The sequence below is a fragment of the Colossoma macropomum genome, unplaced genomic scaffold (genome assembly GCF_904425465.1).
Source record: "Colossoma macropomum unplaced genomic scaffold, Colossoma_macropomum, whole genome shotgun sequence".
Classification (NCBI taxonomy): domain Eukaryota; kingdom Metazoa; phylum Chordata; class Actinopteri; order Characiformes; family Serrasalmidae; genus Colossoma; species Colossoma macropomum.
This window is the reverse complement of record NW_023494805.1, coordinates 13,297,763-13,325,399: the sequence shown is the minus strand read 5'-3', so window position 1 is coordinate 13,325,399 and position 27,637 is coordinate 13,297,763. Positions and strand designations below refer to the sequence as shown.

The window sequence follows — 27,637 nt, the reverse complement described above, 5'->3', positions numbered from 1 at the left end:
GCTAGCTATAATGTATTGTAATGACAGAATTTCAAAGATGTGGTATTTTTTCTTGTTCCTTATCTAAAACTGGAACTGAATATGGATCCAGAGGCTCTGGGAGAATTCAGAACAAGTGTTAAAACTGCTTGTTATGGCCAGAGCTGACAAATATACAATTGTTATTCTTCCACAACAACATTAGATTTTCTTTTTAATTTTCACATAAATTTATGAATTTCTTAGTATTTTAGTATGTATTATGCTGTTGTTATGCCTAAATGACAGTGTCCAATCAAGCTGACATGGACTCCACAAGTTTGTGCAAATGCCTCTGATGAATAGATCAAGTACACATGAGAGTCATCTAAACACAAACTTCAATGGACACGTCAAATTCATTTTACTTGTCACAGCTTTTCTTTGCTTTAAATTATTCAAAGTTCTAGAACTTTCACTTGTTTATCTGCAGGTTTAAAGTGGTCTTAGACCTTTGGATCCCACTGCATGTGAAAAAGCACTGACAAATTTATGATATGCATAATATCTCATTACAACACTGCAAAACTGCAGCGTATTGCATAAATGCTGCTTCTTTGCTCTTCCCAGTGGAATTTAAAAAGGCAATAAAAACATTTAAAACAGTAAAAAAAAAGTCACAGAAGGTCATAGAAAAGTCAGTGTAATGAAATGAATTAAAAAAAAAAAAAGTGTGACATATAACCATAAACCTCATTACAATTATTGCAGAAATATGTCAATTATTAAAATTTACCCACTATTCTTCACACAGATGAGCAATTTCCAAATGAATACACTTTTGCTGGACAAAAAGGCTAGCAGTGAATTAGTGACATGACTCTGAGAGAGGAGTGAGTGAATGTCAGTAAATGCCACTAAATCCCCACAAGCGTTTTGTCTGTATATTCTGCAAGTATATTTTATTTGTATTTTATCTGGATCAAAGTGTTCTAGTAGCTTCTAGGCTGTAATGAAGCTGTTTTTGTTTGGCTTGTAAGATCCAATAAAGACTAGTTGCACATTATAATTCATATCCTTTGATGGCACTTGTTAATACTCACTTGTTAACACAACATATTTATTTGTGTGTATAATTGTGATTAGAAGGGAGAAGGGAGGGAGAACTGAAGGGAGCTCCTTTTAAGCTCTATTCTATTTTAAGCAAAATAGCCAATTCTCTTAGGTTCAGGTTTAACTGGAAATACAAAGTGTTTTTGTTTTTTTTCCCTAAACAATGTTGTAGTGCATATTTTTTCACATTAGTGAATTTTGGCTCCATTAAACCACATTGGCCTACAACCCAGGCTGCTGTATATTGACCTTAATACATACACAAATACATTTTTTTTAACAACTGCTGTTATTCATGAGTAAAAATGCTAGAGTTACAATATCTGATTAAATACTAGCCAGAAATTACATTTAATATTAAATTAGTGTTTAATTTTAAACATTCACTACTGTTAAAAGTGAATATGTGTACAATCAACAAAATATTTGCAGTTATGTATGGGTTAGATTTAAATGAACTCAATATATGAACTAGATGGTTTGTTAAATGAATAGCCTTCACTGAGGAGCTGTGGGTGCGTTCACAACAATCATGGGCTGTAAGAAGAAACATGAGCAGAAGATAACACAGTTAGCAAACAACGGCATCTTGAATGGACAGAAAATATGGAATATTAGGTTTGCTTTACTGGGTTCTTACCACGCTAGTCTGGGGTGAGCAGCACTGAATCACTTTGCAGCAGAATGCAGCTAAGGTGGCAGAGATGGCAACCTGAGCTGCCTGACATAGCATTTCTAGTCCTTCCACATGTATGTGTGCCTCCTGTGGATAAGCAGAATAAATGGTCATTTTTCTAATTAACTAGTAGTACCCCTCTGTGTACTGTGGCAGATTTTGGATGTTTTGGTTCATATCTGCACATCAGTTCATTTGTTCACAGCACATTACAGTAGACTGAGTGTTCCTTCTGTCGTCTTTTGCACCACATTCAATAACTTCACACACGGCCGTGCTTGCTGCCTGCCACAGATCTAAAAGGATAGCCTAATAAAATTTGAATGCTTTGGAAGATGTATCATTTGTTGTTCCTGCCTCTGATCTAAAATGCCCATCATTTAGCTCTGCTCTGCAAGAAAACAAAAAATATATGCACTGATTCAGCTTCCTCTCAAACCACTCGTCCTAGGAACACTATAAAAGTTTTGGGGATTTGGAGACCTCACTGATGGAAACACAGGCTTAGCACTGATGCACAAAATATTTTTGTGGTCTTATTGGATTTTAGTGCAGATTGACACAGTTAATTGCAAGATTCCAATCCATTGTACTAAAAAACTGGGTAAGCTGCTCAGGCACTGTTTTGGAATGGTTTAAATCCTAGTTAATTCTATTAATTTCTTCATGTATTTGTTACAAGCAGAGTTGATTAATGTAATTTCCAGGGCTTTCTAAAAAGCAATCCGTCTCCCACCACTCGTACAAATAGCAGCAGCATGGATCTCAATGAAAACAAACCAGTCTTTTAGGATAGATTTCAAAGTTTTTTTACTTGTTTGTTAAGCTCTAAATGGCCTTAAAGCACCGCGTACCTCACAGAATGTCTGTCTGTTAATGTTCCAACATGTGATCTTAGATCTGCAGATGATGGCTTTCTGAATTTCCTTCATAAAATACAGAAACCATGGAGAGGACTCTTTCTGTTACTATACTTCAAAAGTGTGGAACTCAGTTCCACCTTCATTATGCAGTCAAGCTCGGTACACACTTTGATCCATGTTATTGCTCAGTTAGGACAAAAGGTCTCATGGTCGTCCCAAACCGGATTCATTACGAGATCAAGTCTGGTGCTGCAGCACTATAAACTGTGTATACTAAATCAATCTTACCCTCAATTTTTCACACATGGTTTCCGGCGAAGTTGTATTTTCATCGTGATAGTACCAGCAGGAGTACATCGTATGGCTGTCGAATATTTGCCCCAAACTGATAATGAAGCAGACCACTGACCCTACACATGTCACTATCTGCATTCCCAAACAGGCCTTCAGCTGTTAGAAAACAAAACATACACAAACAGAGACATACTCACCTTTAAGACATTGCTATGAAATAACCATGCACTGTTGCACATGCACTTTTTTAAAGGGCTCACATCTTTTGATGTTTGAGTAGTTTTATGTACAAGAAACAGTAATAGAACATTTTAATACATAACCTCTCTATGTTGTGTATGCTGTTCTGATTGGCTATAATAATAAAGTAATAATATTAGTAATCAATTTTGCCACTATGTAAGTGCAGTATTTGTTTCTAGAACAACAACACTTCTGTACTTTTGCCTCATTTAAAAGGAAGTCCAGGCTGAATCACTTATTATAACTTTGTTGTGAACAAGATGAACCGCTGCAAAGTATGTGTGTTAGTTTTTGTGACATCATATAAGCAAAATATTCAAAACAGGCCATTTCTAATATGCACCATATGGTTTGGGAAGTGAGTGTTACATTATAAAACACAGTTCAAACCCTTTCATTAAGAAAATAATGAGGAATATTCAGTTTCCCATGTTTTGAGCCCTTTAAATAATTTTAACCATGTGTCAACATGTCCAAGAAGAAAGTTAGTTCTTTACGCTTACTTTAGGAAGGTGAAGAGTCTGTGCAGCTATTGCCACGCTACCAGCTATTATTCCCTTCATTATGGAAAGAAATTGTACATTGTCAGACACTGCATTAAAACAACAAACAAACAGCATCACAGCAAGGTTCTGCGTTCAACCCATTAAGACAAGCTAATTCCAAACATGACTGACATATGATGTATGGTAACGTAATTCCAAAGACACTCATTTTTAACAGGTAATACTTACAAGTGAAGAGAGGCTACAGGTGATACTATTTGGAATGGTGGCCGTGTCATCATTGTGCATAACTGTAATTAGGATACTAATGCCAAAGAAACTCAGCATAATCTGTGTTAGCTGTGGAAAACAAAATCACACAAAAATCTCATCTGTTTTGTGAGGAAACAGAACAAAATATTAAAGTTGTAGGTAACATTAAAGTAGTGAACTTCAGAGGCAAGCTCTGTCAACACACCCCTAAAGCTTTGGGCTCCGCCTCCAAGTACTTCTGTTTTTGATAGGGGTTTTTCTGAAAGGTGACTTCCACCAGTGCTCCTGTTTCACTCTGAGCATTATGGTTTTGGGATGCAGCACTATGGTCAGCTGAGTCAACAATCTCCACGTCACTGTCACCTGAAGGCATGAAATCAAAGTGTTTAATTACCAAAAACATACAAAATGAAAAGATTTGAATGCCCCCGGTCAAATTCGTTGATTTTCTGAGTGAAAATGAGAATGACATATTCTCTACAACCCATATGTCAAACACAAGGCACATAGGCCATAATCCTGTCCTGCCCAGGAAACTATTTTCATTTTCTGCTATACTGAAGTATAAAATATAAACTACTCTACTATTTTACATTAGCATGTTTTATAATATGAACTACAATCCCCAGCATGCACTGCAACATAATGTGCGCTCCCCCTCCCCTCCCCCAACAACAATCTACAGACAGCAGTTACACCACAGTTCTACACAGTACCACACCAGTCATATCACTACATACACTAGCTGCACTTCAGCTGCAGTTCAACTAATATTAATATTTAGCTCAGCAGCTCAGAAATTGATCCCAAGAATGAACGAACTTACAGCAAAGATGCCAGGCGTCTAGATCAAGCACATAGGCAGGTTTTTTAATGTTTCATGTATTCATGTAGTATTTCAGGATTTTCTACAAGTGCTCATATTTTACTGTGGACTTTTTGCTATATTTTGAATGGCCAGTTCAGGTTATGACAAAATGTTATTTAAAAATGAAATAAAAACATATGTTTTCCTGTGGCCCATAGATTTGTTGAGATTTTGTAATATGGCCCTTTTAGTGGTTGACTTTGACACTCCTGCTCTACAAAGAACAGACTTAAATGTGGCATTTTTCTGCAATTTTTAGTGTGTTTTCTATTTATTTGCTGAGTTGAACATATTAGAAAAAAAACAAAACATGAAATATAAAAGTTATATTGGGATGACTAGCAGTGTAATGATTCATTTGACTCCTGACTCAACTGCATCAATCATAAAAGGGAAACACTTAACACTGGATTGTGTGCAATAGTCAAAATCGATGGCCTAAAAATTAAAAACAAACTTGTTTTGTAAATAACAAATAGCCTACATATGAGTTTGTTCTTTGATTTCAGCCTCATAGCTGAGTGGATTAGGCAGCGAGTCACATAGGAAACGCAGCATGAGACCTTTACAAACCAAAGCTCAGGCACTGCTAATCATAAACCAACCAACAGTCCTCTGTTTTGGTTTCAGTTTACAAACCCAATTCCAAAAAAGTTGGCACAGTAGGTAAAATGCAAATAAAACCATACTTTTTTCACACATTAATTCAGTAACCTACTCACTCTCTTACTAATTCACTAACTCACTCATTCACCCACTTTGTTAGTCCGCTTTCACCCTGTTCTTTAACCGTCAGGGCCCCCAAAGAACCACCACAGAGCAGGTATTACTGTGTGTCAGTGTGTTGCACTAGTACAAGTGGATCAGATACAGCAGTATTAAACACCTCAATGTCACTGCTGGACTGAGAACAGTCCACCAACCAAAAATATCCAGCCAACAGCGTCTTGTAGGCAGGGTATCACTGCATATATGGGCAGTTTGTATTCAGACTTGCAATATAACACAATTTGTGGAGAAAACATTTTAATATCCTGAGTAACATAGCATAACAAAATCAAACATGGCTGCCTTCTAATAACATTTTTGCTTTGTGTGTAGTATGCTCTGTGTATTTGATCTGTGATTTGTGAGTTTTCCATTTCTTCCACTCTCAAAAAATTATAACATTTAAATCTGTGCATACAATAATTTGAGGCTGGTTTTGTTCAGTGTTATACAATTAAAATTACATTGATGTGTTAATGTATTATGTGTTTTTGGTGATTACATGTGATAGCATGTAGAAGTCTGTTTAATGTGTTACCATGTGTTACACGCGTGAAAAGTGTAAATGAATAAATCATGAGAGAAAGTTACAAATGAAAAAGGCATCACGTGAAAAGTCCACATGTGGAGAAAAGGTGTGATTGTTCACAACTGAAGGTCATGTAGTTTTTTTCTGTAAAGGAGTCAGAGAGTTGGTTTAAATAAAAGTTTAAGAGCAGACAGAAGGAGGGAGGAGTACGGAATGCGGAGCTGCTTCAGGATCAGGGTGGGAAAGTCTGGTTTAAGCTGTGTCTCAGCTGCAGGAGTCCTATGTAAAAGAAGCGCTTCGAATTCTCATCACATGTTGTCTAGCTGTCTCTCGAGGACACCGTGAGCGGTTATTGCTCGGATATTCGCCTCTACGAAGTCGCAGAGAGGCGTGAACAGCTATTTTCAACTGCACTGTTTTCCCTCGTAGTTTAACTAACACATTCGGCCTACATGACTGAGCAAAGTTGAGTCGTGTTTTGTTGTAAATCCGACAGAGTTATAGCTGGTTAGGCTACACAGACGGAGCTAAACTCGCCCAAACGCTGCTGTTTACACGGTGCGCTGGCTAACGGTCCGTTGAGAACATGTCTAATCCAGCCTGTGCGCTGACTTCGCTCCGCTCACTCTTTACCGAAACACACCGCGCTGGATGCTCGGAGGCTCGATAACCTACCTGTCATTTCCGCTGGTTCCGTGTGTTAAAGTGAGTTACTTTGCAGCCTGAAAGGCCGAGAAGTGTCGTATCTGCTGACAGTGAATCTGAGGGTATTTTTCAGTTTTCCCGTTATTCAGTCCCGCCCCCCCACCAAGAAATTTGACCCCGATAAACATCTGGGAAGCCACAGCTGTGGGGTTCAAACATGGCCACAGTTCACTGTCAGCTCCTCCACTCCTACATTAACCCTGTACACACTCACCATGTGGGGAGTTAAGAAGAGCCAACAGTTACGATTTATAGGTTTTATTACCTTCAAACAGTCCGCGCAGTTACAGTAGAACTGAACTCCACTGTGTTTAAACTTCTCTTTCCCGTCAACTTTATCATGATTAATATAGTCTATCCCAAGTACACGACTCAACCTTTGCTTTATCTTACAGGCTCTACGTGTCCATTAGTTTGTAGGCACCTGCTCATCCATGCTGGGGGGCTCTGTGCTCAGGGTTGGGATACAAATCACTGCTGTTGGAACAAAACCTTGTATCTCAAAATGAAAACTTTACAGGAGAAAGAAAAAGTTCTTAACTTGGAATAAAAATCAATCTAAAAGTTTTCAAAATCATTTCGGACCATTTCTGTTGCTCCATTCATCATGACATTTCAACACAGTGCAAAGGGTAACTGGAGTTTTATTTTTGCCAAAACAAATATTTTTTTTTGCGACAGAGATGATATTCAGAATACAAGACATCTGTATTGACTTCATATTACATTTTGAAAAGGCAGTATTCAAACCTCAGCATGTACTCAATTATTAATTATTATTATTATTAATAATAATAATAATAATAATAATAATGAAAGAAAATGAAGAGTCTAATATAAATCAGTGCTTGTTTATAAACTCCTAAATTCTTTAGAATCTATCTAACACACTCATTAGACAGACTCAAAAGGGGAAGTTAAGCCTCAGTGCTGAAGCGTCAGTAGACTGATAAATCAGTGACGAGTCAATTACAGTAAGTGGAAATAAGTATTCAGACACCTGGTTTTTGTTATGTATTATACTTTCAGTGCATTTATCAACTTCAGATTTATATATACACCGATCAGGCATAACATTATGACCACCTCCTTGTTTCTACGCTCATTGTCCATTTTATCAGCTCCACTGACTATATAGGTGCACTTTGTAGTTCTGCAATTACAGACTGTAGCCCATCTGTTTCTCTGCATACTTTATAAGCCCTCTTTACCCTGTTCTTCAGTGGTCAGGACCCCCATGGAAAAGTTGCTTTCAGGTTGTGCTGCAGCAGAGTTATGAGGCTATGAAGGGGGGTTAAGACACCTGTCATCTGCCTTTCACTGAGTATAATTGGTGGATTGGTGTGTCCATCTACATTTTGTGTCAAACTGACCAATGGACACTCAGAAGCTCACCACATTGGAAATCCTTCATTCTTCATTCAGTCGACATCAGAGAAACATGCGAAATGGCCTGCAAAGAGTTTACAGCCACTGAAGGTGCTGCAGCAGTTTCGGAAAGTAGAGACGAAGTTAATGGAGCATTTTGATTTGAGTATCAAGTAAATATGCAAGTGCCTTTAAAAAAGATACGCAAACATTGAGAAAATGCCCTTAGACCCCAGAAGGTTAATATACACGTTTCATGGTATGATGTCATATATCATGTCAAATGACAAATGACATTTTATTGATTTTCTAAGTGAAAGTAAGTTAACACATCCTGTAAAAAGAACACACTTCAGTACATTTTAATGCACAATTACTGTTCATTTGCTGAATGTAACATATTGGAGAAAAAATAAAAACATAAGAAGTGACAAAAGTGCAAAAGTTATGGCACACGTTTATGTTTCATTTTTCCCAATAAATGAATCTCAGCAAATAAATTGAAATAATGGGCTAAAATCTCCATAAAATGTTATATTCAAGCGCAACCTCTGTAGAGGATACGTTAACTCATATGTTAACTCTTTCTACAAAACATGTCATTTGACTGGGGGTATTCAAACATCTGCATACATCTGTAAATAGCTTTTATGTGGGTCCGCTAGAGTGTTTACCCTAAGTGTCCCACCTTTACTGAGTTCATGATGCTTTTGGAGATAGCTTGCTTTTGCAGTGGACTGAAGCGGGTGATGAGAGAAAAACAAAAACACATTTGTAGCTGCTCCAGAGCATATACCTTAAACTACATGAATCCACTAATTGGAAGATGCATTTGGATATTTTTGGTTTAGGTCACCGGCCAGGTGACCAGGGTCCTTTCTGTGTGGAGTTTGCATGTTCTTCCTGCGTCTGCATGGGTTTCCTCCGGATACTCTGGTTTAATCCCACAGTCCAAAGACATGCAGTCAGGCGAATTGGAGATGCTAAATTGCCCCTAGGTGTGAATATGTGTGTGAGTGTATATGTCTGTGTACCCTGCGATGGACTGGCAACCTATCCAGCACCCCATGTGACCCAGAAGGATCTGTAATTGTCCTTTCAGTTAAAAAGTTTAAAAGAGGCAGTTTTTGTTGCTGATTGAGATTCACCTGCCAGATGACCTGGAATAACCTAGAATTGTGCCAATTGAGACCAAATTAAAATCAGACATTACAGCTGACTTCATGACACCACTAATGTTGTGGGTAAAATAAAACACTAGTAGAACTAGAATTATGAGTGGATATTTATAGATTAGTCCTTGTGTGGTGTTCGGGTCTGTGGGACCCATTTTAAACCTCAGATTCCTTGGCCTTTGCTCATTTTCTGTGAAGAACATACAAAATAACACATTTTCAGTGACTTCACACTGTTCACCCCCTACACATTTATATAACGCGTGATGTTGGTGTGAACCAACGGGGGAATACAAGTGTGGAGGTGCTGTGTCTCTTCACTCTGTTCTCCTCCTACATGGCCTGCTGTAAGTATGTGTGCCTGTTTGTGTTTTTATATGTGTGCGTGTGTGAGGGTGGACAACTTGGACAGGCTGCTGACTGGCAACAGCTGCTAAAGGAGAACCCTATGCTGGCCACTTGTTATATTTTAGACATTTTAGTACCTTTTTCCAAGTAATTTTGGGCCATTTCTTTTGGTTGGTTCATCATGAAATTTACACACAATATAAAGGGCAATAGATGCTTTCAAATGATGACAAAAACCGAAAAACACCAAAAACGGAGATACAACGTTTTGTTCCGACAGCAGTGATATCCATGTATTGTTAGTTAAATATGCTCTGCACTTTATTGCATTCCTTTATACTTGTCTGGCTGATGATACATTATTCAAAACATTTACTGTAAAGGTTAGCACCACTTATCAGCCTATTTAGAGATATGGCATACATTAAAAATAGTCAGTTTCACCTAAAAATGACTTCATCAAACTGAAATACATAGTTTTACTAAAATAATGCAAAACAAAATAAATGGGGTAGATGAACATCAATGGAATATTTTACATCAATTCAATCTCAAAGAATATAATAATTTTTGCCACTGTTAGTAGTAGCCACTGCAGACCTATTGTTAACGGATAATATTAGTGACTTTAATCCATGTTGATGTTATTGACATGTTTGTCTTAGTTTTGTTGCTGTGTTTGGTTACAGCTCATCATTCTACTTTGTAGAATGGTATTTTACTTTATAGTGTAACAATGAAAAAAACAGTACACATAGTGTAATAATGGACGGTGTTAGACAGTACACAGAGTAATAATGGACAGTTTTAGACAGTACGCATAGAGTAATAATGGACAGTGTTAGACAGTACACATATAGTAATAATGGACTGTGTTAGACAGTACACATAGAGTAATAATGGACAGTGTTAGACAGTACGCATAGTAATTAAAGACAGTTTTAGACAGTACACATAGAGTAATAATGGACAGTGTTAGACAGTACGCATAGAGTAATAATGGACTGTGTTAGACAGTACACATAGAGTAATAATGGACAGTTTTAGACAGTACACATAGTATAATAAAAGACAGTGTTAGACAGTACACATAGTAATTAAAGACAGTTTTAGACAGTACACATAGAGTAATAATGGACAGTGTTAGACAGTACGCATAGAGTAATAATGGACTGTGTTAGACAGTACACATAGAGTAATAATGGACAGTGTTAGACAGTACGCATAGTATAATAAAAGACAGTGTTAGACAGTACACATAGAGTAATAATGGACAGTGTTAGACAGTACACATAGAGTAATAATGGACAGTTTTAGACAGTACACATAGTAATTAAAGACAGTTTTAGACAGTACACATAGAGTAATAATGGACAGTTTTAGACAGTACACATAGTATAATAAAAGACAGTGTTAGACAGTAAGCACAGTGTAATAATGGACAGTGTTAGACAGTACACATAGAGTAATAAAAGACAGTGTTGGACAGTACACATAGTGTAATGATGGACAGTTTTAGACAGTACACATAGAGTAATAATGGACAGTGTTAGACAGTAAGCATAGAGTAATAATGGACAGTGTTAGACAGTAAGCATAGAGTAATAATGGACAGTTTTAGACAGTACACATAGTATAATAAAAGACAGTGTTAGACAGTACACATAGAGTAATAATGGACAGTGTTACACAGTACACATAGAGTAATAATGGACAGTGTTAGACAGTACACAGAGTAATTAAAGACAAAACTAATAGACAATGATAGACAAGTAAGGCAGTAATGCACACAGTGCTGTCAGAACAGTGGTAGAAAGTCGTACGTACTGTACGCAAAATGACATTAAGAACTGGAGTTTCTCTCCAAGCCACCAGGTGGTGCTCTCAGTGCTAGTAACAGCCAATGGCTGCAGCTTCCAGGAATTCCAGCAACCTCATTGCCCTCTTCTGGTACTGCCAGCTACAAGAGTAAAGAAAAAGTCCTTGTCCACTTGCCAGGAACGTGCAGCCTTGACCTACAAACCTGGCGCAAGGCTGTGAGTTTGTAGCCAAGCAAAAGGCCCAAAAGATCTGTTGGCACAGTTTTGTTTAGAAAAAAAAAATTATTAAAACCCACTGCTATTCCAGTCGGTTTAGGATTTTCCAGCATACAGAAGTACATGGAAATATATGTATATAATGTACATATTTTCCACATATCCAAACTATATGCGCAACACATGTAACATTTCACCTTCTTGGGGACAGCAAGGGTTTAAAAGAGCATTAGGTATGATTGCAATGTGTCAACTTGATCTGGATCCGCTGAGAAAGGAGACAAAATTGGACGCAGTCTTGGATTTTCCTTTGACTGTGTCATTACCAGTTTACCACATAATATGGATAAAATACCATTTTGCAAATATTTTGTTACATATTGTGATTGTAATATGTCTTTTAATGTGTATGTACACATATACACACCAAATGAGATCCAATTTTACTTGTGTAAAAAGAACCTCAACAAATGCGTTGTTTCTGTTTTACTTTTGTTTATTTTATCCCTGTTGCAATACAAGCTTGGCCTGGACATGTTCATCTGCCCATAGTGCAAGAAGGAACCTGATGAAGTCAACATGCAGACCCATTTCCATTTGCACAATTGTCAAGATCTGTCTCTGCCCCTTTATTTTAAGGGCTCAAAAATAATTGGACAAACTAACAATCATAAATTAAACTGTTGTTTTTGATACTCCATAAACATTATTTCCAATCACTGTCTGCTTGAAGTCCCACAGACATGAACAGAAGCTGGGTTTCTTTAGTCGTGATCCTCTGCCAGGCCTTTACCAAGGCAGTATTCAGTTCCTGCGTGGTCTTGGGGAGTTTTACATTCAGTTTTGCCTTTAGTACGTGAAATGTCTGCTCTGTTGGATTGAGGTCAGGTGATTGGTTTGGCCATTGCAGAACATTCTTTTTGCCTCAAAAATATCTTGGGTTGCTTTCACAGTATGTTTTGGGTCATTGTATATCACAGCACTATAAAGTATATACAATCAGCACATTGTATATACAGCACTGTAAAGCACCGTTCAATGAATGTTCAATGAATTATGAAGCATTTGGCTGAATCTGGGCAGATAATATAGCCCTATCTACTTCAGAATTCATCCTGCTAATTTGGTCAACAGTCACATCAACAATAAATACAAGAAAACCAGTTCCATTGGCAGCCATACATGCCCACATCTTAAAGCTCTACTGCACTTTCTGTAATGGCACTTTGTCTTAATTTACTTTTTATTTTGATTTTAATTCAATGAATAATTTCTTCCCTTTTAAAATCTATTGTTTTGATCATACTTTTACATTAAAAAATTTTTATCTCTATTCTCCTTTATGTTACTTTTAAAATTATAATTTGAATTATTGTTGTATTTTCCCACTTGTAAAGCAGTTTGAATGACCGCAGTATATGAAAGGTATTATATAAATAAACCACCATGCTCAACAGATGAGGTGGTATACTTTGAATCATGAGTTTCTTCTCTTCTCCATACTCTTCCCATCATTCTGGTACAAATTGACCTATGACTCATGTGTTCATAACATGTTACAGAACTTTACAAGCTTCTTTAGATGTTTATAACTCTAATCTGGGCTTCCTGAATTTGAGGCTTATGGTTTTCATCTTGTAGTAAAGCCTCTGTATTGGCTCTGTTGAAGTCTTCTCTTGACTGTTGACACAGATACGCCTATGAAAATAGCTGTAATTCCTACACCGAGAACCTGATTTGGATGTAAATACACTTAAACTAAAGCTGATTATTTAATTCAAACTTCAAAATGCTGTGGTAGACAGCTACAATAACAAAAGATTGTCAACATCCACATCTGACTACGTAAGATTAAAAAAAAAACTATATATTTAAATTTTATATAAAGAAAATACTGACCAGATTTTTTTGTTTTAGATATTTATTAGGCCACACAACAAAATCATATGTTCATATTATATTCCCTTTATTCCTTTACATTTCCATTTGTTAAAGGTGCCCTAATTGAGTTGTTGTCCATCATTTAAAAAAGGTGCTACTAAGCAAATAAAGGCCCTGAATTTGTCAGTAATCAGTAGCACACTCACAACGGCCCAGGATCCTGAAAAAATCATGAAAGTCAATGGATCAGAGCTATAGTTGCATATACTGGACAAAAACTCAGCTAGGCTGCTTTAAAGGTACTAGCATAATTTATTCAAGCTAAAATAGGCTACAGGTAAATTGGCATACATTGAAGAAATTATAGTTCAAAAGTAGATGCTACATTTATAATGTTTTGCTAAGATGCAACAACAGCCAATTAAAAAAAACAAAAAAAAAACAAACAAAAAAAAAAACAATATAATATACACACTTTGTATTCCATAAAGAACCTTTCAATGGATGGTTCTTACAAAAACATTTTAGAAAATGAGATGTGTGAGTGAAGAACATTTTGAAGTTTTAAGAAGATCCACATGATGTAAGGATTCTACATCAATTAAACATTTTTCCTAGTGCCATTTGTCTAAGCCAAGAACCATTTTGGAACCTTTATTTTGAAGAGTGTACCTGAAATCATTTTTGCATTTGTTACCTCCATCATAAATTCAGAGAACATAATTCTGAAAAATTGGGCAAAACATGTCCTTTATATAATCAGCAAATTTTATTCTTTATTATTTTAGTGCTTAGGTTGAGATACAGACCTTATAGGAGACTTTGCATATCATCGCTCTACAAAAAAGTATCCCCAATTGTACTTTAATAGAGGAGGGCAAATATGTTCTTTACTTTTAGTGTAAGTGAATGTAACAATATATTATTTCAAGCAATTTTGGAGCATTTCTATTGGTCCATTCATAACACAATGTAAAGGGCAGCCATTGTCCTCAAATTATGCAGAAAAATAAAAACAGAAGAAATAGATATTTTTTATACTGAAAAGTTATAGCACTTTTATATTTTATATTTTTTTTCCAAATATGTTAAATTCAGCAAATACATAAAATTATGTACCAATATCTGCAGAAAAATAAAATATTTAAGTGTGTTCCCTGTAGAGAATGTCTCATCTTATTTTCACCTAGAAAATCAACAAAAATGTAATTTGACAGGTATTTTTTTTTTTTTGTCAGCGATGATATCTATGAAGCTAAGTGTTTTTGCAGTGCTGCAAATTGTATATCATTAGTATCTTTCCGCATTTTGCAGTTGATATTACTTGTAAATTTCTTTGGTGATTAGGCTATTTTTTAGGATTTACTACTGAACTATGATCAGTCTTCCATTTTCTTTTCATCTCTCACAAATCTCAGAACTACTTAAGACCTCAACAAAATGATATCAGATCCAGTCATTGTGGAGGGGCTCAAGCACACAGTCTATCATACTTTTGGGAAAAAACACTGCTAATGAAAATAATGAGTGCAATTATACACATACATAAGGTTTAAGACATTTAAGCATAGTAAGGAAAGCACAAAAAATCCCTTTGTGATTTACTATGTGAACAAAGTAGGCAGAAGCACTAGGAACTGAAACTATATGCTGCATTTGGAGCACTTCTGTACAACAAATCTGCTTTTTGTACAAGATTTCACAATTTTAGTGGATGTACAGATTGTATCGGCTACAAGAGTAGCAGTACTTGATGCCTGTATTAAAGGATGTCAGTTTTCGCAGAGCAGGCGTTAACAGAAAAACTCCCTTTTCTTAACTGTTTAGGAATACGAGTGCTGGTTTTAATGTATAATGCTGTTTTAAGTGGCACTAATGATGATGATGTCCTCTCTTGTTAATCGGTGGAGTCTTTCAGAGAGTCTGGTACCCGTCTGTTCTCTTTCTCCTGCTGAAGAAGTAAGCTATGAGTACGATGATGATGAGGACGATCAGAACCACACCTACAGCAATGGCCACGTTGTAGTTAGGCTCGTCAGCCTTGCACAGGTCAACTGCAGTAGACAAACAGTAAGTGATTTGATTAGTCAAATCCATCTGGACACGAACGGATGACACAGACTTCATGTAGTTCAAGGAAACGAATTCACATGAATTCTTTGGAAATCATCTGTAATACATTCACTTGAAAATCAGTAAAAGCCAATGCAACCTGGAACAATGTGGTAGTTATGGTCACATCCAGAGGTTTGGACACTCCTGGTCAAAGGACATGTTTTGTTGATTTTGTAAGTGAAAATAAATGAACACATCAACTGCAGAGGACAAACCTACTGTTTATTTGCTGAATTTAACATATCGAAAAAAATAAAACATAAAATCTGATCTGTAGATATTTAATGCTTTATTTTTTCAACATTTAATTCAGAAAAGACATAGAACCTGTGCACCAATGTCTACAGAAAAGGCCATATTTAAGTGTGTTCCCTATTTGGGATGTGTTAACTTATTTTCACTTCAAAATCAACAAAACATGTCCTTTGACAGAGGGGGTTCGAGCTTTTATATCCTGTGAACTTGCATTTTTGCTTTAGTGACATTCATTAGAACTGTGAAATCAATGTTCTAAATTCTGCTGCAAGCAATTTTGATGAAGGTTGAAAAAACTGAAAATAGGCAGAAAAAGAATGTACAAGATAGATTGTGAATACCTTAAACTGATAAAAAAAAGCTTTCTGTAATATCAGTTTAATTTGAAAGCAACAAAAAAACAACACTGAACCACAGCAAAGAATTTGGAATACTTCAGTAAATAAAAGGCATATAAAATACACCTGTCATTTTAACAAGTCGTGATTTTTTTTTTTTACTTTATTTATATCAAAATGTAATAGTCACAGTGACTATAGCACAAGAGGACTCTACTTCATGCAGGAGTGTTCAATTCAAGATCTAATGTCTCATCAAACCGGAAAGGCCAGATTAGGCCGTGCCTGACACAGCAGATTTCTGTCATATGGAATTATACAGAAAGACGAGATACTGATCTACCGTTGTGAAGGGAAGGTTATGGCAGGGGTAAAAAGCGTGTTTGACCTTCTGAGTTTATATCCAATAAAGTACAAGTTTGACTGGCTCAAGGAGACTGAAATCAGAAACCTGTCAACATAAACACGAACTTGAGATGGCAGCAGAAAAAGCGTAGCAACGCATTATAAAGGACTGAGGGTAAATAGTGATGTAGGAGGGTTGCAAGTTCTTTATCATACTAAACTTAAAATGGGTTAAAAGAGACGTGGTCTGCAAAACATAGCTACAAGGAAATCCTGACGTTCTTTTATTCTTAACGTTCAGTGGGGTTTCTCCATTACTGATGAGTTTTGGGGTTTTTACTTGTCATGTTGTCATTTGACCTTCTACAATAAAGCTTTGTAGAAGCTACAAACAGCATTTGCAAACATGCCCATGCCTTGCCATCAATTTTTAGCTACTAATGCAACAGCTTTCACGTGTAAGGGGGAAGAGACTTTTGTTGCATTTTTATAGCATTAGAACAGGCAGGCCTTCTTAACTGCACAGGCTTGGAGGCCCTTATTTTCTCCACCTTAGTAGTAAAAGTAGATATCAAAGTAGAAAAAGCACTCAGATTAACTCTAAAGTCTCACAGTGCTTTTTGCACGATAAATTTGTCCACTTCAACTCTAGGCTTACTATTCAGTTAAAATCTTAAGTCTTATCAAATAACTACTGTTAATTATTTGTGTCAATCTTATTATTAGTCTTATTATTTAATACTATGGAACTAATTTGATTTGATATGAGAGTGAAGTGTTAAACTGTGGACCCAGATATGGGCCCTATAAGTTTAAGGGTTTAATGAGTGACTGTATGGTGTTGTGTTTATATTAAATATTTTGCACAGCTACAGTCGTATATGCAAATAGTAAATTAACACACCCTGTACAGAGAACACACTCAATGCACGCTCTAATGCACAACTGCTATTTATTAGTCAAATTTAATATTTTGTATTAAAAAATGTATAGCACATTTTAGATTTTATGTTTTATTTTTTACACTATGTTAAACTCAGCAAATAAACACTCAGCTCAGCAGATAAATGCCAAGTGTATTCTCTGTAGAGGATGTGTTTACTTATTTTCCCTTCAAAAAAATCAACAAAACATGTCATTTGACCAAGGGAGTTCAAACTTTTGCATGTGACTGTATTGCAAAACATTTGACATAAAATCTCAGCAAGTGAACACCAAACATGAGGGTGTATATAGTAATATTAATGCTATACAAAGTCAGTATTCTTTTACTATAAGAAAAATAAGACTTTAAAATAAAAAAGGAAACTAGTTAATGATTTTAATGTATCTGGTATCTGATGAGGATAGCAATCTGAGGCTAGTGCTATTCTCCAAAGAGAACCTTTGTGACCAGTAACACAGGCCTAAGGCTGATCTAAGTGCTTTACTGAGCTTGTACAAAGAATAATTCCTGACTAACTTTAGGAACACCGAAACAAGTAATATACAGAATTTGTGTAACTCGAATATGCACATCATTTCAAAATTAGTGATATAAAATATATGACATCAACACAATTACTGGACAAATCCAGTAAATTATAACAGAAAATAGATATACTTTACTTATGTGAAAATGATGTACACATTAGAATAAATTCACTGAATGACTTTTTCCAGTGTAGTTGGCAGCAACTGAAAATAGGTAACTACTCTTTCAGAAATGACTGTCATAGGCTGTTGAGCTACAGCGTACTCACGTGGGCCGAACTGGTTGTTGCTGAAGTTAAAGGCTTGAATCCTCTGCTGTGAGAACTCTAGATTGATACCATCACCAAGAAAGACCGACTCTGACTTGCAGGAGTAGGAGTGACCCACCTTCATACTGAAAAGCTGAACTGACTTATTCGTTTTGGAGATATTGTACAAGTCTGCAGAAAATAAAAGAAAAAAAAATTAAATGCAACATTTACACACATTTGAAGCCTTTGTGGTAAGATGACACACTGAGTTGAGTATGCGTGGGTCTTCAACATCAGACAGATTATTTTATCAAACTGTACATGCTGAATCATGCCTGTATGGGTCAGATGTTTGAGAAAGGAAACTGCAGCCTCAACTAAATTTACAATCTACACAGACATGACTAGGGAGTTGTAACCCAACCCAGTACTGCACACATTTATTTTAAAATGAACTTATTTCTGCAACAAATTAAGCATGACAGCTAAAAATGTGTGTCACGTTTGTAATATATTTCCATATATGTTTGACATATATGAAAATATAAAAAAAAAACATTTACACTAAATCCTGACGCTATTACCTATATTTTAGCGAGCATATATTTCAATATACTGATGTACATATATTGGCATATATTTAAATGTTCAAAATGGCAGAGTTAAGCATATTTATCACCTATATTACATATGACATACATACCTATATAACATAATGAAGGATTGATTAAATAAACAAGATACTGGTTGATAATTACAATTTATAGTAGCCTACGACATGCATGGACAAGTTTGGAAACACATTGACATACATAACATCACACATTGTATTAATGTCATTTGTATTTATTCTCATTTGCGTATATGTATATATCATACTGTATATTTTTCTCCCATTCGTCTGCATTTGTTGCTTTTCCATTGGAGCTCCCAATACAGTAGACATTCCTACAGAATTTACTTTATGTGCTTGAATACAGTTTTTATCTTCATGTAGCAGTGTAGAAGTTTTACTGTAATCAGGACACCATGTGCTTCCCTTTTCCTCAGATAGCCAAGTGTTACTGTATAAGTGCCGTTAAACTGGCTAAACCGCATCTTATTGTTTATTCGTTCCTCATAGCTCCACCTGCACAACATAGACAAAACTACTATAAAAAGCCACACTGTAATAATCTGTATGACCAATTCCAGTTCTTACTAGTTACCGTCATATGCGAAAGTTTAGGCACCCCTGGTCAAATTACAGGTTTTTATTGATTTTCTGAGTGAAAATAATTAACACATCCTCTACAGAGAACACACTTCTGCACATTTCAATATAAAAAGTGGCCTGTGGAAAAGTTCTGGCACATTTCATATGTTTTATTTTTCCCCCAGTATGTTAAATTTGCAGGCAAATGTCATATTTAATTTGCTCCCTGTAGAGGATGTGTTAACTTATTTTCACTTAGAAAATCAACAAAATATGTAATTTAGCCAGGAGTGTTCAGACTTTTGCATATAACTGTACATTCAGTAACACCTTAAATATCTGTGGCTCTTTTTAACAAAATGTTACCCACAAGCAGCTTTTACTCTTACATCTGAACCTCATAATCGATGAAATTAACTACATCGATCTCATTTACTTGTTACCTTCAAGACAGCGAGATTAAACTGTTCTAAACACTTGAACCAGCTTGTCTTTAACCAGCCAGGTTTACACTGCTTATCTGCCTCTGTAAAGCTGCAGCAAAGTTCACATCCTCATAAAACCAAGCAGTATATATAAACCAATAGCTAATAGCGTCACTGATATTTATCTGCTTGACTTCATGTGACCAAAGGCCTTGGCGGCATACTGCAATCAGCATATAGCCATAAACATGCCATTATCATGATGTGCAGTCTGCCACATATAAAAGGTGGTAATAATGAGTTAAAGTTAAATTTTAATCATTGTCTGTAAACTTTAAAGTAATGCAAAACAACTGTACAATATGTTGCACAAATTAATGAAAAAAAAATTCATTTCATGCACATCTTCCTCCATATGTCATCTAAAATCTAAAAAAGTTTCATATATATATATATATATATATATATATATATATATATATAAATATATATATATATATATATATATATATATTTTGTGGAAACAACTGTCACTGATCACAACTAGGCATCAGGTATCGATTTCTGTTTTGTTTATAGCTATAGCTGATTTATAGGATCACTGTTTCATTTAAGGAAGCACAGTGACTTCTGTTCTGAAGTTAAATTTGTATTTCTCCAAACTAACTCTTTGGCCAAACTAATGTCTGGTATGTAAATAGAGCTCTGTAAAACCAAGACCTACCTAAAAATGGGCCCAAATCTTCATTTCGGATCTAAATTTATACTTAACTGGGATCATCATACCAATATTGAGTTTTAGCACCATTGATACTGCTTGCTTAACTGCCATGTATTACTTAACAGTAAATTTCTTTCTTAGTAAAAAGCATTCTACATCATACCAAAAAAAGCTTATTTGACTTAACCTTTTTGATGCTTACATAGAACCATTTTTTAAAAGATTCTTTAAAGAACTATACACAGAAGGTACACATGGGGAAGAACCAATCAACCATGTAAAGAATGCAGTCAAATGAATCTTTGAGTTGTTATGGTTCTATATATTGTCATTGTCCAAAACCAAGAAGTAGAAAACAAGTACCACCATTTTCTGTGATTTTTAGGTTTCTGCATAATTTGAGCTCAGCAGCTGTCCTTTACATTGTGTGGAAATTATATGATGATTGGACCAATATAAATGCTCCCAAAATCTTTGGTAAAGGCAATAGTTATATATATAGACCAAGACAACTCAAAGAACTATAAGAACACTTAAATGGTTCTTCTCTATGATGGAGAACCTCTTTGAATTTGAATACTTAAATCGTTCTTTGCCTGGTTAAATGGTATTTCTCTGTAACAAAGAACCTTTTGTATATAGTTCTTCTATTCAGAACCTTGTTCTATATGCAGAAAATGGTTCGATATAGCACCAAAAAGGATTCCACTATTGTTAGGAGTCAAAGAACCCCCTTTTTGTTACCATATAGAATCATTTTTGATAAAACTGTAGCAGTACACAGGGCACATGGGTTCTTTAACTTTATTAAATACCATCTGGTGTTGTGCTGTATTTGGAAAACACTGTGACACTGAATTCCACCAATATTGCCCATATCATATTTTCCTTAAAATGGAAAGAAATGCTTGAGACAGTTAGGCCTACCTCTATTTGAGAAGGCGTAGATCAAGTTGACAGACACAGTGTTGACATAGACCTTCTTTGTGGTGTCATTCTAGAAAAAAAAGGATGTGCAAATGACCAAAAAACGCACACAGCACTCACACACACATGCTGAGTGTGAGTAAATGACTTGTGAATCAGAGGATGATCAGAAAGACACCATATGACATGTGACTAAGGCCTGTTCATGGGAGACATTGCACATCTATAAGGCAAAGAATAACACTGATCTTGCGTGTGTGTGTTTTTTTTAAGAATGAAAGAGATTCTTATTATTTTTAAAATTATAAGTATGTTAGTATAACTAAATAGCAGATGCATTGCTAACTATTATAAATGAATAAACAACATTACAGACAGTCCTACATAAGCATATGCACTATTACAGTATCTCTAGCCTCACTATAATGTAGAGGGAGGGAGTGGTATCACGAGCTCAATGCCATACGCCATCTGCGCTCAGCTGGTTTCTGGGAGGTTGCTTAGGTGCATGAGTGAGAGAATAAATAGTACTTTTATCGACCTACTTCCTCTTTAGGGGCCAAAGTTCCTTTTTTTTATTTTACAGCATCCATTAGAGTCTCATCTACATCTACAGCGTTCAATGTACACATCTACTGAAGATTCATGTTGTTCTACTCAAGAGAATATTCATATATGCAATGCTATTATCACATGGCCTAATTTAACTACATCATTCTTGCTCAATCACTTAACAGAAGAGCTTCTGTGAAGAAATACTTCTTCTTAGTTATGTATTATACTTACACAATTATATCTATCATACGTAAATGTATTGTGTACCTGAATACACCATTGCCAGCACATTATATCTGACACTATGATTCTGAATACATCAAATTCTGTAAGTATGTTCTTCTATGCACATTGATCCTTTTATAAAATCGTATTATCACCCCCAACTATGTTCAAAATATCCTCTGCCTTACCTTGATGAAGTTCAAAGAGATATTTCCCTCCTTGAATTTCAGGTCAATATTAGACATATTGACGTTACAGCTCCCGGCAGGACTGACCTGGTTTGGCTGAACCTTGAATACACCTGTAGCCTACACAGATGAATAAATTTTAAAAACATAAAACGTCAATAAAAAAAGATGCACAATTAAAGATTAAAACTGTGTATTTACTTGGACATCATTTCATATTATGACTACATTTTCTAAACACACAGCATATTGCAGTAGGGATGTTTTTGAGGGCTTTGACTAATTATGCAAAACTAGAGCCTACAACACTTTGGTTTTGACATTAAATTCATTTATTGATGAAACTGTTTCGTTAATCATTTACATAACTGTAAGTTGCTATGGTAGTTTCAGCAGGTGTTTTGAAAGAAGAACACACATAACGACATGATAGTGTTATCTCTGCAAGCTGTTATCACCAGATCACCAGGGCACGCAAGCTCCTTACCTTAGAGTTGCTTACATTGACCTGGATTGCCGCCTGGACCATAATACACAAGTTGTTTCCAGCCTTGACGGTGTAGTTCCCCAGGGTGAGGTTGGCCGGTGGCGTTGGTCCAGGTTTATGAGTGGTAATGGGCACAGTGTGAGGGGTTGTCAAGTTGGCGGTTGTATGGTGGGTCGATGGGGTAGTGGTGGTAATGTTGACGTGGGCAGTTGTTGCATTTGAAGGAGTAGTGGTGGGATTGGTGTGAGCTGTTGTGTGATTGGCAGTTGTGTGATGAGCGGTGGTGGTGATGTTGGCCGGTGGCGTTGGTCCAGGTTTATGAGTGGTAATGGGCACAGTGTGAGGGGTTGTCAAGTTGGCGGTTGTATGGTGGGTCGATGGGGTAGTGGTGGTAATGTTGACGTGGGCAGTTGTTGCATTTGAAGGAGTAGTGGTGGGATTGGTGTGAGCTGTTGTGTGATTGGCAGTTGTGTGATGAGCGGTGGTGGTGATGTGAGCTGTAGTTGTAGGGGTGGTGGGAGCAGGGCTCTTAGATGAGGCAGCAATGCTTCCAAACATAGCAGGAGGTACCATGGAGGCAGGAGGATTATGCGCTAAAGTAAGGTCTGAAGAAAGACAGAGAGAGTCAGTTACAGATACAGCTTTCTTGCTCTGCTTTCAAAGTGAAAATGCAAGTAAAACCTCTACAGGTAACACTTAACCACACACTCACACCACAAGGTCTTGTTCTGCCACACAAAAAAAACTCTCCTTACCAGTCATGTGACACTAATATGCATAGCTAAAAACTGGAAACATGGCCTTATTCAAGTCTATCTAACTGTATTTTTATATATTACATTTATTGATGCTTACAAGTAATATATTTAGGCTTATTATATTATATATGGACCATTCTACTAAAGTAAGTTCAAACTGCAGTACCACAGAAACAAAGTTTTCAGACACAGATATTTAGAAGGATTGTGCTATGATCTATTTAAACCCAAATCATTCAAAAAGATAGCGATAAGCTATTATTTACAAAATCAGCTTTTCTATTTCTGTCCTAAATCCTAACCCAAAACTTCAACTTGTGAAAATAATGCTTACATTTTTAATGTTGTTTTTTAAAGAGCTATTTGAATTATTTTAAAGTTGAAAGAATTTGATTTATTTTGAGTTTCATTTTTAAATTAAAAAAATAACAAACAAAACAGAATTTTAGTCCATTGGTGGAGCCTTATTTTAGCCACACCCCTGCATTTTAGAGCAGGAAGTGAGACTGCATCCCCACACGGTGAGCAGTTAGCTCCCATTGTTTTGAAGTAAATGTGTCCCAATGTCTAAAATCAATGTGAAAACTTAATAACTGTCACTAGTTAAACACATTTTCTGCAATTAAGAAAATTTTTTTTTTGTTTTAATGAAAAACATTATGATTTGATGTGTGTACAACTGTGCAAAGCTGCATTTGCTAGTCAGGCTAAAATTTTATGTTACGTTCAAAATGAGCTAAAACCTTCACTACTGCAACAGTAACTACTGAAACATTTAGTAAAGTTTCTGTATCGTTGTTTTGGTGGTGACAAAAAATAATCATTTATTTGAATAAAATAAATATAATTAAGGTATAGGATCACTCAAAGCAAAAGGATTGTAGTCTAAAATACAAGTCAGCTAAAAGTCAAACCTGACTTTTCAACTTTGACTTTGAACTAATTCAGTAATTTGACCCATATACACTACTGTGCAAAGGTCTGCAATCACGGTTTCTATTGACATAAAATGAAAACGGTGAAAACCGTTTGACAGGATGTGTATAGATTTTATCGCGATGCTATTATGCTGCTTCTTCACAGAGGTGCGAAATGTTCCATTCTAGAGAAGCTTACTGAGTCAGAATTGTTCACACTGGTGGTGATAGTAACCAGACGTTTTTAATGCCTCTTAAAGCCCCATCACAGACAGTTATTACATGAAATGGTTACAAATACACTGCCTGATGACTGACACATTGTTTTATGATAGTTTTGAGAAAAAGTTTGGACCTATTTTTTCTTTTAATCCAGTCATGGTGGAGTGCTACATAGAGGGTGTTGTAAAGCAGAATAGTACCCAAAGAAAACTCTCAGACTTACCACCATTTTACCATCATCAACATAATAAAATAACATCATTACACAATCATTAGAATGACAAGTGATTCCAAACCTTTGAAAGCTAGTGTGGTTGGCTTTATTGTTAGTATTTATTGGATGGACTGCAGGCTACACAAATACACTTAGCCTATACACACCACAAGGTCTTTTTTTAAAACTTAGCACAAAAAGCTCCTGTCACGTGACTCTGATTTGGCTAGATAAAAATGTATTAAATGAAAAAACAGCTATTCATGTAACTGTCCATTTCAGTATTACATACACATAAATACTCATATTTACATGTAAGATATATACACACATTATGCCGATATATGATTTATTTGACGGACCGCAGCATTTCAGCATCGCAGCTCAATCACGTGAAAACGCTGCACATGATCTGTATGTAGATCTACTGAACGGGCCTGTGGTTCCTTAATGCGCTCAATCAAGCACATTAAACTGGTCTGCGCCTTCAGTGCTGGAAAAAAGATAAATACCCTAAGGCTAATGACCAATAAGGGTATTATTATTGTTGTTGTTTTTAATAATATTATTATTAAATAAATTTTAAAAGTTTAAATCCAGGGCCCTGAAGCCTTTTTCATACCTCTCAAAATGAAACTCTCTCTCTCTCTCTCTCTCTCTCTCTCTCTCTCTCTCTCTCTCTCCTTACTGGGGAAAAAAATGCAGTTTTCGACAGACCCCCTTTCCACTTCTCGGGAAACTGAAACTGATGCCATCCACTTTTAGTGCCTCGTTTAGATAGAAATACACGACTTTAAATCTTTTTTAAAGCTGTATGTACAGCAATACAGTGTCAGCAGTCTTAATATTTAATGGTCAAAAGTCCGTCAGCCTGTCTCAAACTCGTCCACATTTGCCAGACAGTTCTGATTTCCTGCAGATTCAAAGTAATAATCTGATATAAGCACGTTAGGCCCGACAGTTTCAGCCCACTAACTACAGTGTTTACCTCCCTTTGTTGCCAGTTCGCGTCAGAGAGTAAATGCGTCTTTACCTGAGCTCAGGATGAAGGTAGCCACCAACAAGCTAACAAAGCTAACGCCTGCCATCTCTGCCGTGATCTCCTGTATGTATTCAGTCTTTTCTGTGCAGTAACTCCTCGGTCTCTTTGAGGCTTGAGCAGAGATGATAGATGTGAGTCTAAAAGCTGCCGCGTCCTCTGCCTAACTGACAGAAACGAAACTAGAAAGAGTAAGGAAGTAAAGCCGGTCACATTACTGACAGGAATTGCCCAATCTGAGTGCAACTGCAGCGCACTGACCTGACATTACTGTATTAATGGAATAACAGAAGACTGCCACTATACTGGGTCAGAGGGTTAAAATAACAGCGTTTTAAAAAACCTGTTGGTTCGTAGTCAACTCCTGAGACTCTCTTTTAGACTCAGTCTGAGATTTAACACTTCGGTTTTCAGAAGGGGGCGACATTTTCTCTTTTTCTTTTGTGCGAGTGCGTGTGTTTTTCCTTATTTAAACAGTCCAGTCAAGTCTTGACTGCTTTTAAGGCTCGTGTGTCCAGTACCGTTCATATCCATATATTCATTATAAGACCACACCGCCAGCAGAGCACTGGGTACAGGGTACTGTCCAGGTAAATTTGTGTCCCTCAAAGAGAATTCCACCAATTTTTTCCCAAAATTTCCTCCAGAATCAAATGGTTGGGAGGTAAAAAGGTCATCGCGAGTGCTGTGATGTGAAATGCACTGTTCACTGAACCTACACTTGTCAGAAGACAAGTGTAGGTTCAATGGTCATTTTGGATAATACATAAAATGACTATATTGGCATTGTAGACATTGTGACCCCTGGTTCATATTACCACCACTGTAAAGAAACCTGAAAAGTTAAGTTTCTCTCAAACTAAGCAAGAATTATGCAGAAATTCTTATTCTAGACTACACCAAAAAAAAAATAAATAAATAAAAATAATAAAAAAACAAAAAAAAATAAAAAAAAGATAGAAAGAAAGAGTACTGTCTAGGAAATTTTAGTCCGCCAGTCTACAAACAATGTAAACATCCCCTCAAAAGGTACAACGTCATCCTTTGATTCTGTAGTTGGGTTTTAAGGGTACACTACATTCACTTTTCCAGGGGAAAGGTGCATATTTGTACCTTTTGATTACTTAACTTTTAAAGAAACACACACACACACACACACACACACACACACACACACACATGTGTGTGTGTTTCTTAATTTATTAGACTAATTGTACAACAGCAGCACGTCTTTTGCCTAAAGAACTAAACTGAAAGATAGCAACTCTGTTGATGTAACATATTTTATTCATGTGCAACCAACAGACACATTTGAATAACAAAGCTTCAAAGCACCTTTGTTTTTTCAGTGAAAGGTCTGGCTGACCTTATGTAGCAGTACTGAAGCACATGGCAGGAAGCTGT

General features: G+C 36.2%; 2 protein-coding genes across 4 annotated transcripts; both read right to left on the bottom strand.

Moving 5' to 3' along the window:
- Positions 1-645: 645 nt before the first annotated feature.
- On the bottom strand, positions 646-6,891 carry LOC118825813. Its single transcript, XM_036596642.1, has 7 exons — positions 6,746-6,891; positions 4,111-4,268; positions 3,882-3,992; positions 3,651-3,704; positions 2,899-3,060; positions 1,712-1,834; positions 646-1,608 (listed from the first exon to the last, which is right to left on the bottom strand). Exons 1-7 carry the CDS (start codon positions 6,750-6,752, stop codon positions 1,570-1,572), a joined length of 654 nt encoding a protein of 217 aa, XP_036452535.1. The 5' UTR covers positions 6,753-6,891; the 3' UTR covers positions 646-1,569.
- A 7,871-nt stretch (positions 6,892-14,762) lies between these two features.
- On the bottom strand, positions 14,763-26,577 carry si:ch211-212k18.7 (macrosialin). 3 transcript variants are annotated; one of them, XM_036596639.1, is made up of 7 exons: positions 26,228-26,577; positions 23,576-23,688; positions 23,084-23,374; positions 22,597-22,716; positions 21,629-21,698; positions 18,379-18,549; positions 14,763-15,637 (listed from the first exon to the last, which is right to left on the bottom strand). In XM_036596639.1, the coding sequence occupies exons 1-7, from the start codon at positions 26,280-26,282 to the stop codon at positions 15,498-15,500; spliced, it is 960 nt and encodes a 319-aa protein (XP_036452532.1). In that variant the 5' UTR covers positions 26,283-26,577; the 3' UTR covers positions 14,763-15,497. The 3 variants fall into 3 exon arrangements, with proteins under 3 accessions (XP_036452532.1, XP_036452531.1, XP_036452530.1); XM_036596638.1 differs by having other exon boundaries at positions 23,084-23,173; positions 23,375-23,688; positions 26,228-26,576; XM_036596637.1 differs by having other exon boundaries at positions 23,084-23,688; positions 26,228-26,561.
- Positions 26,578-27,637: the final 1,060 nt, after the last annotated feature.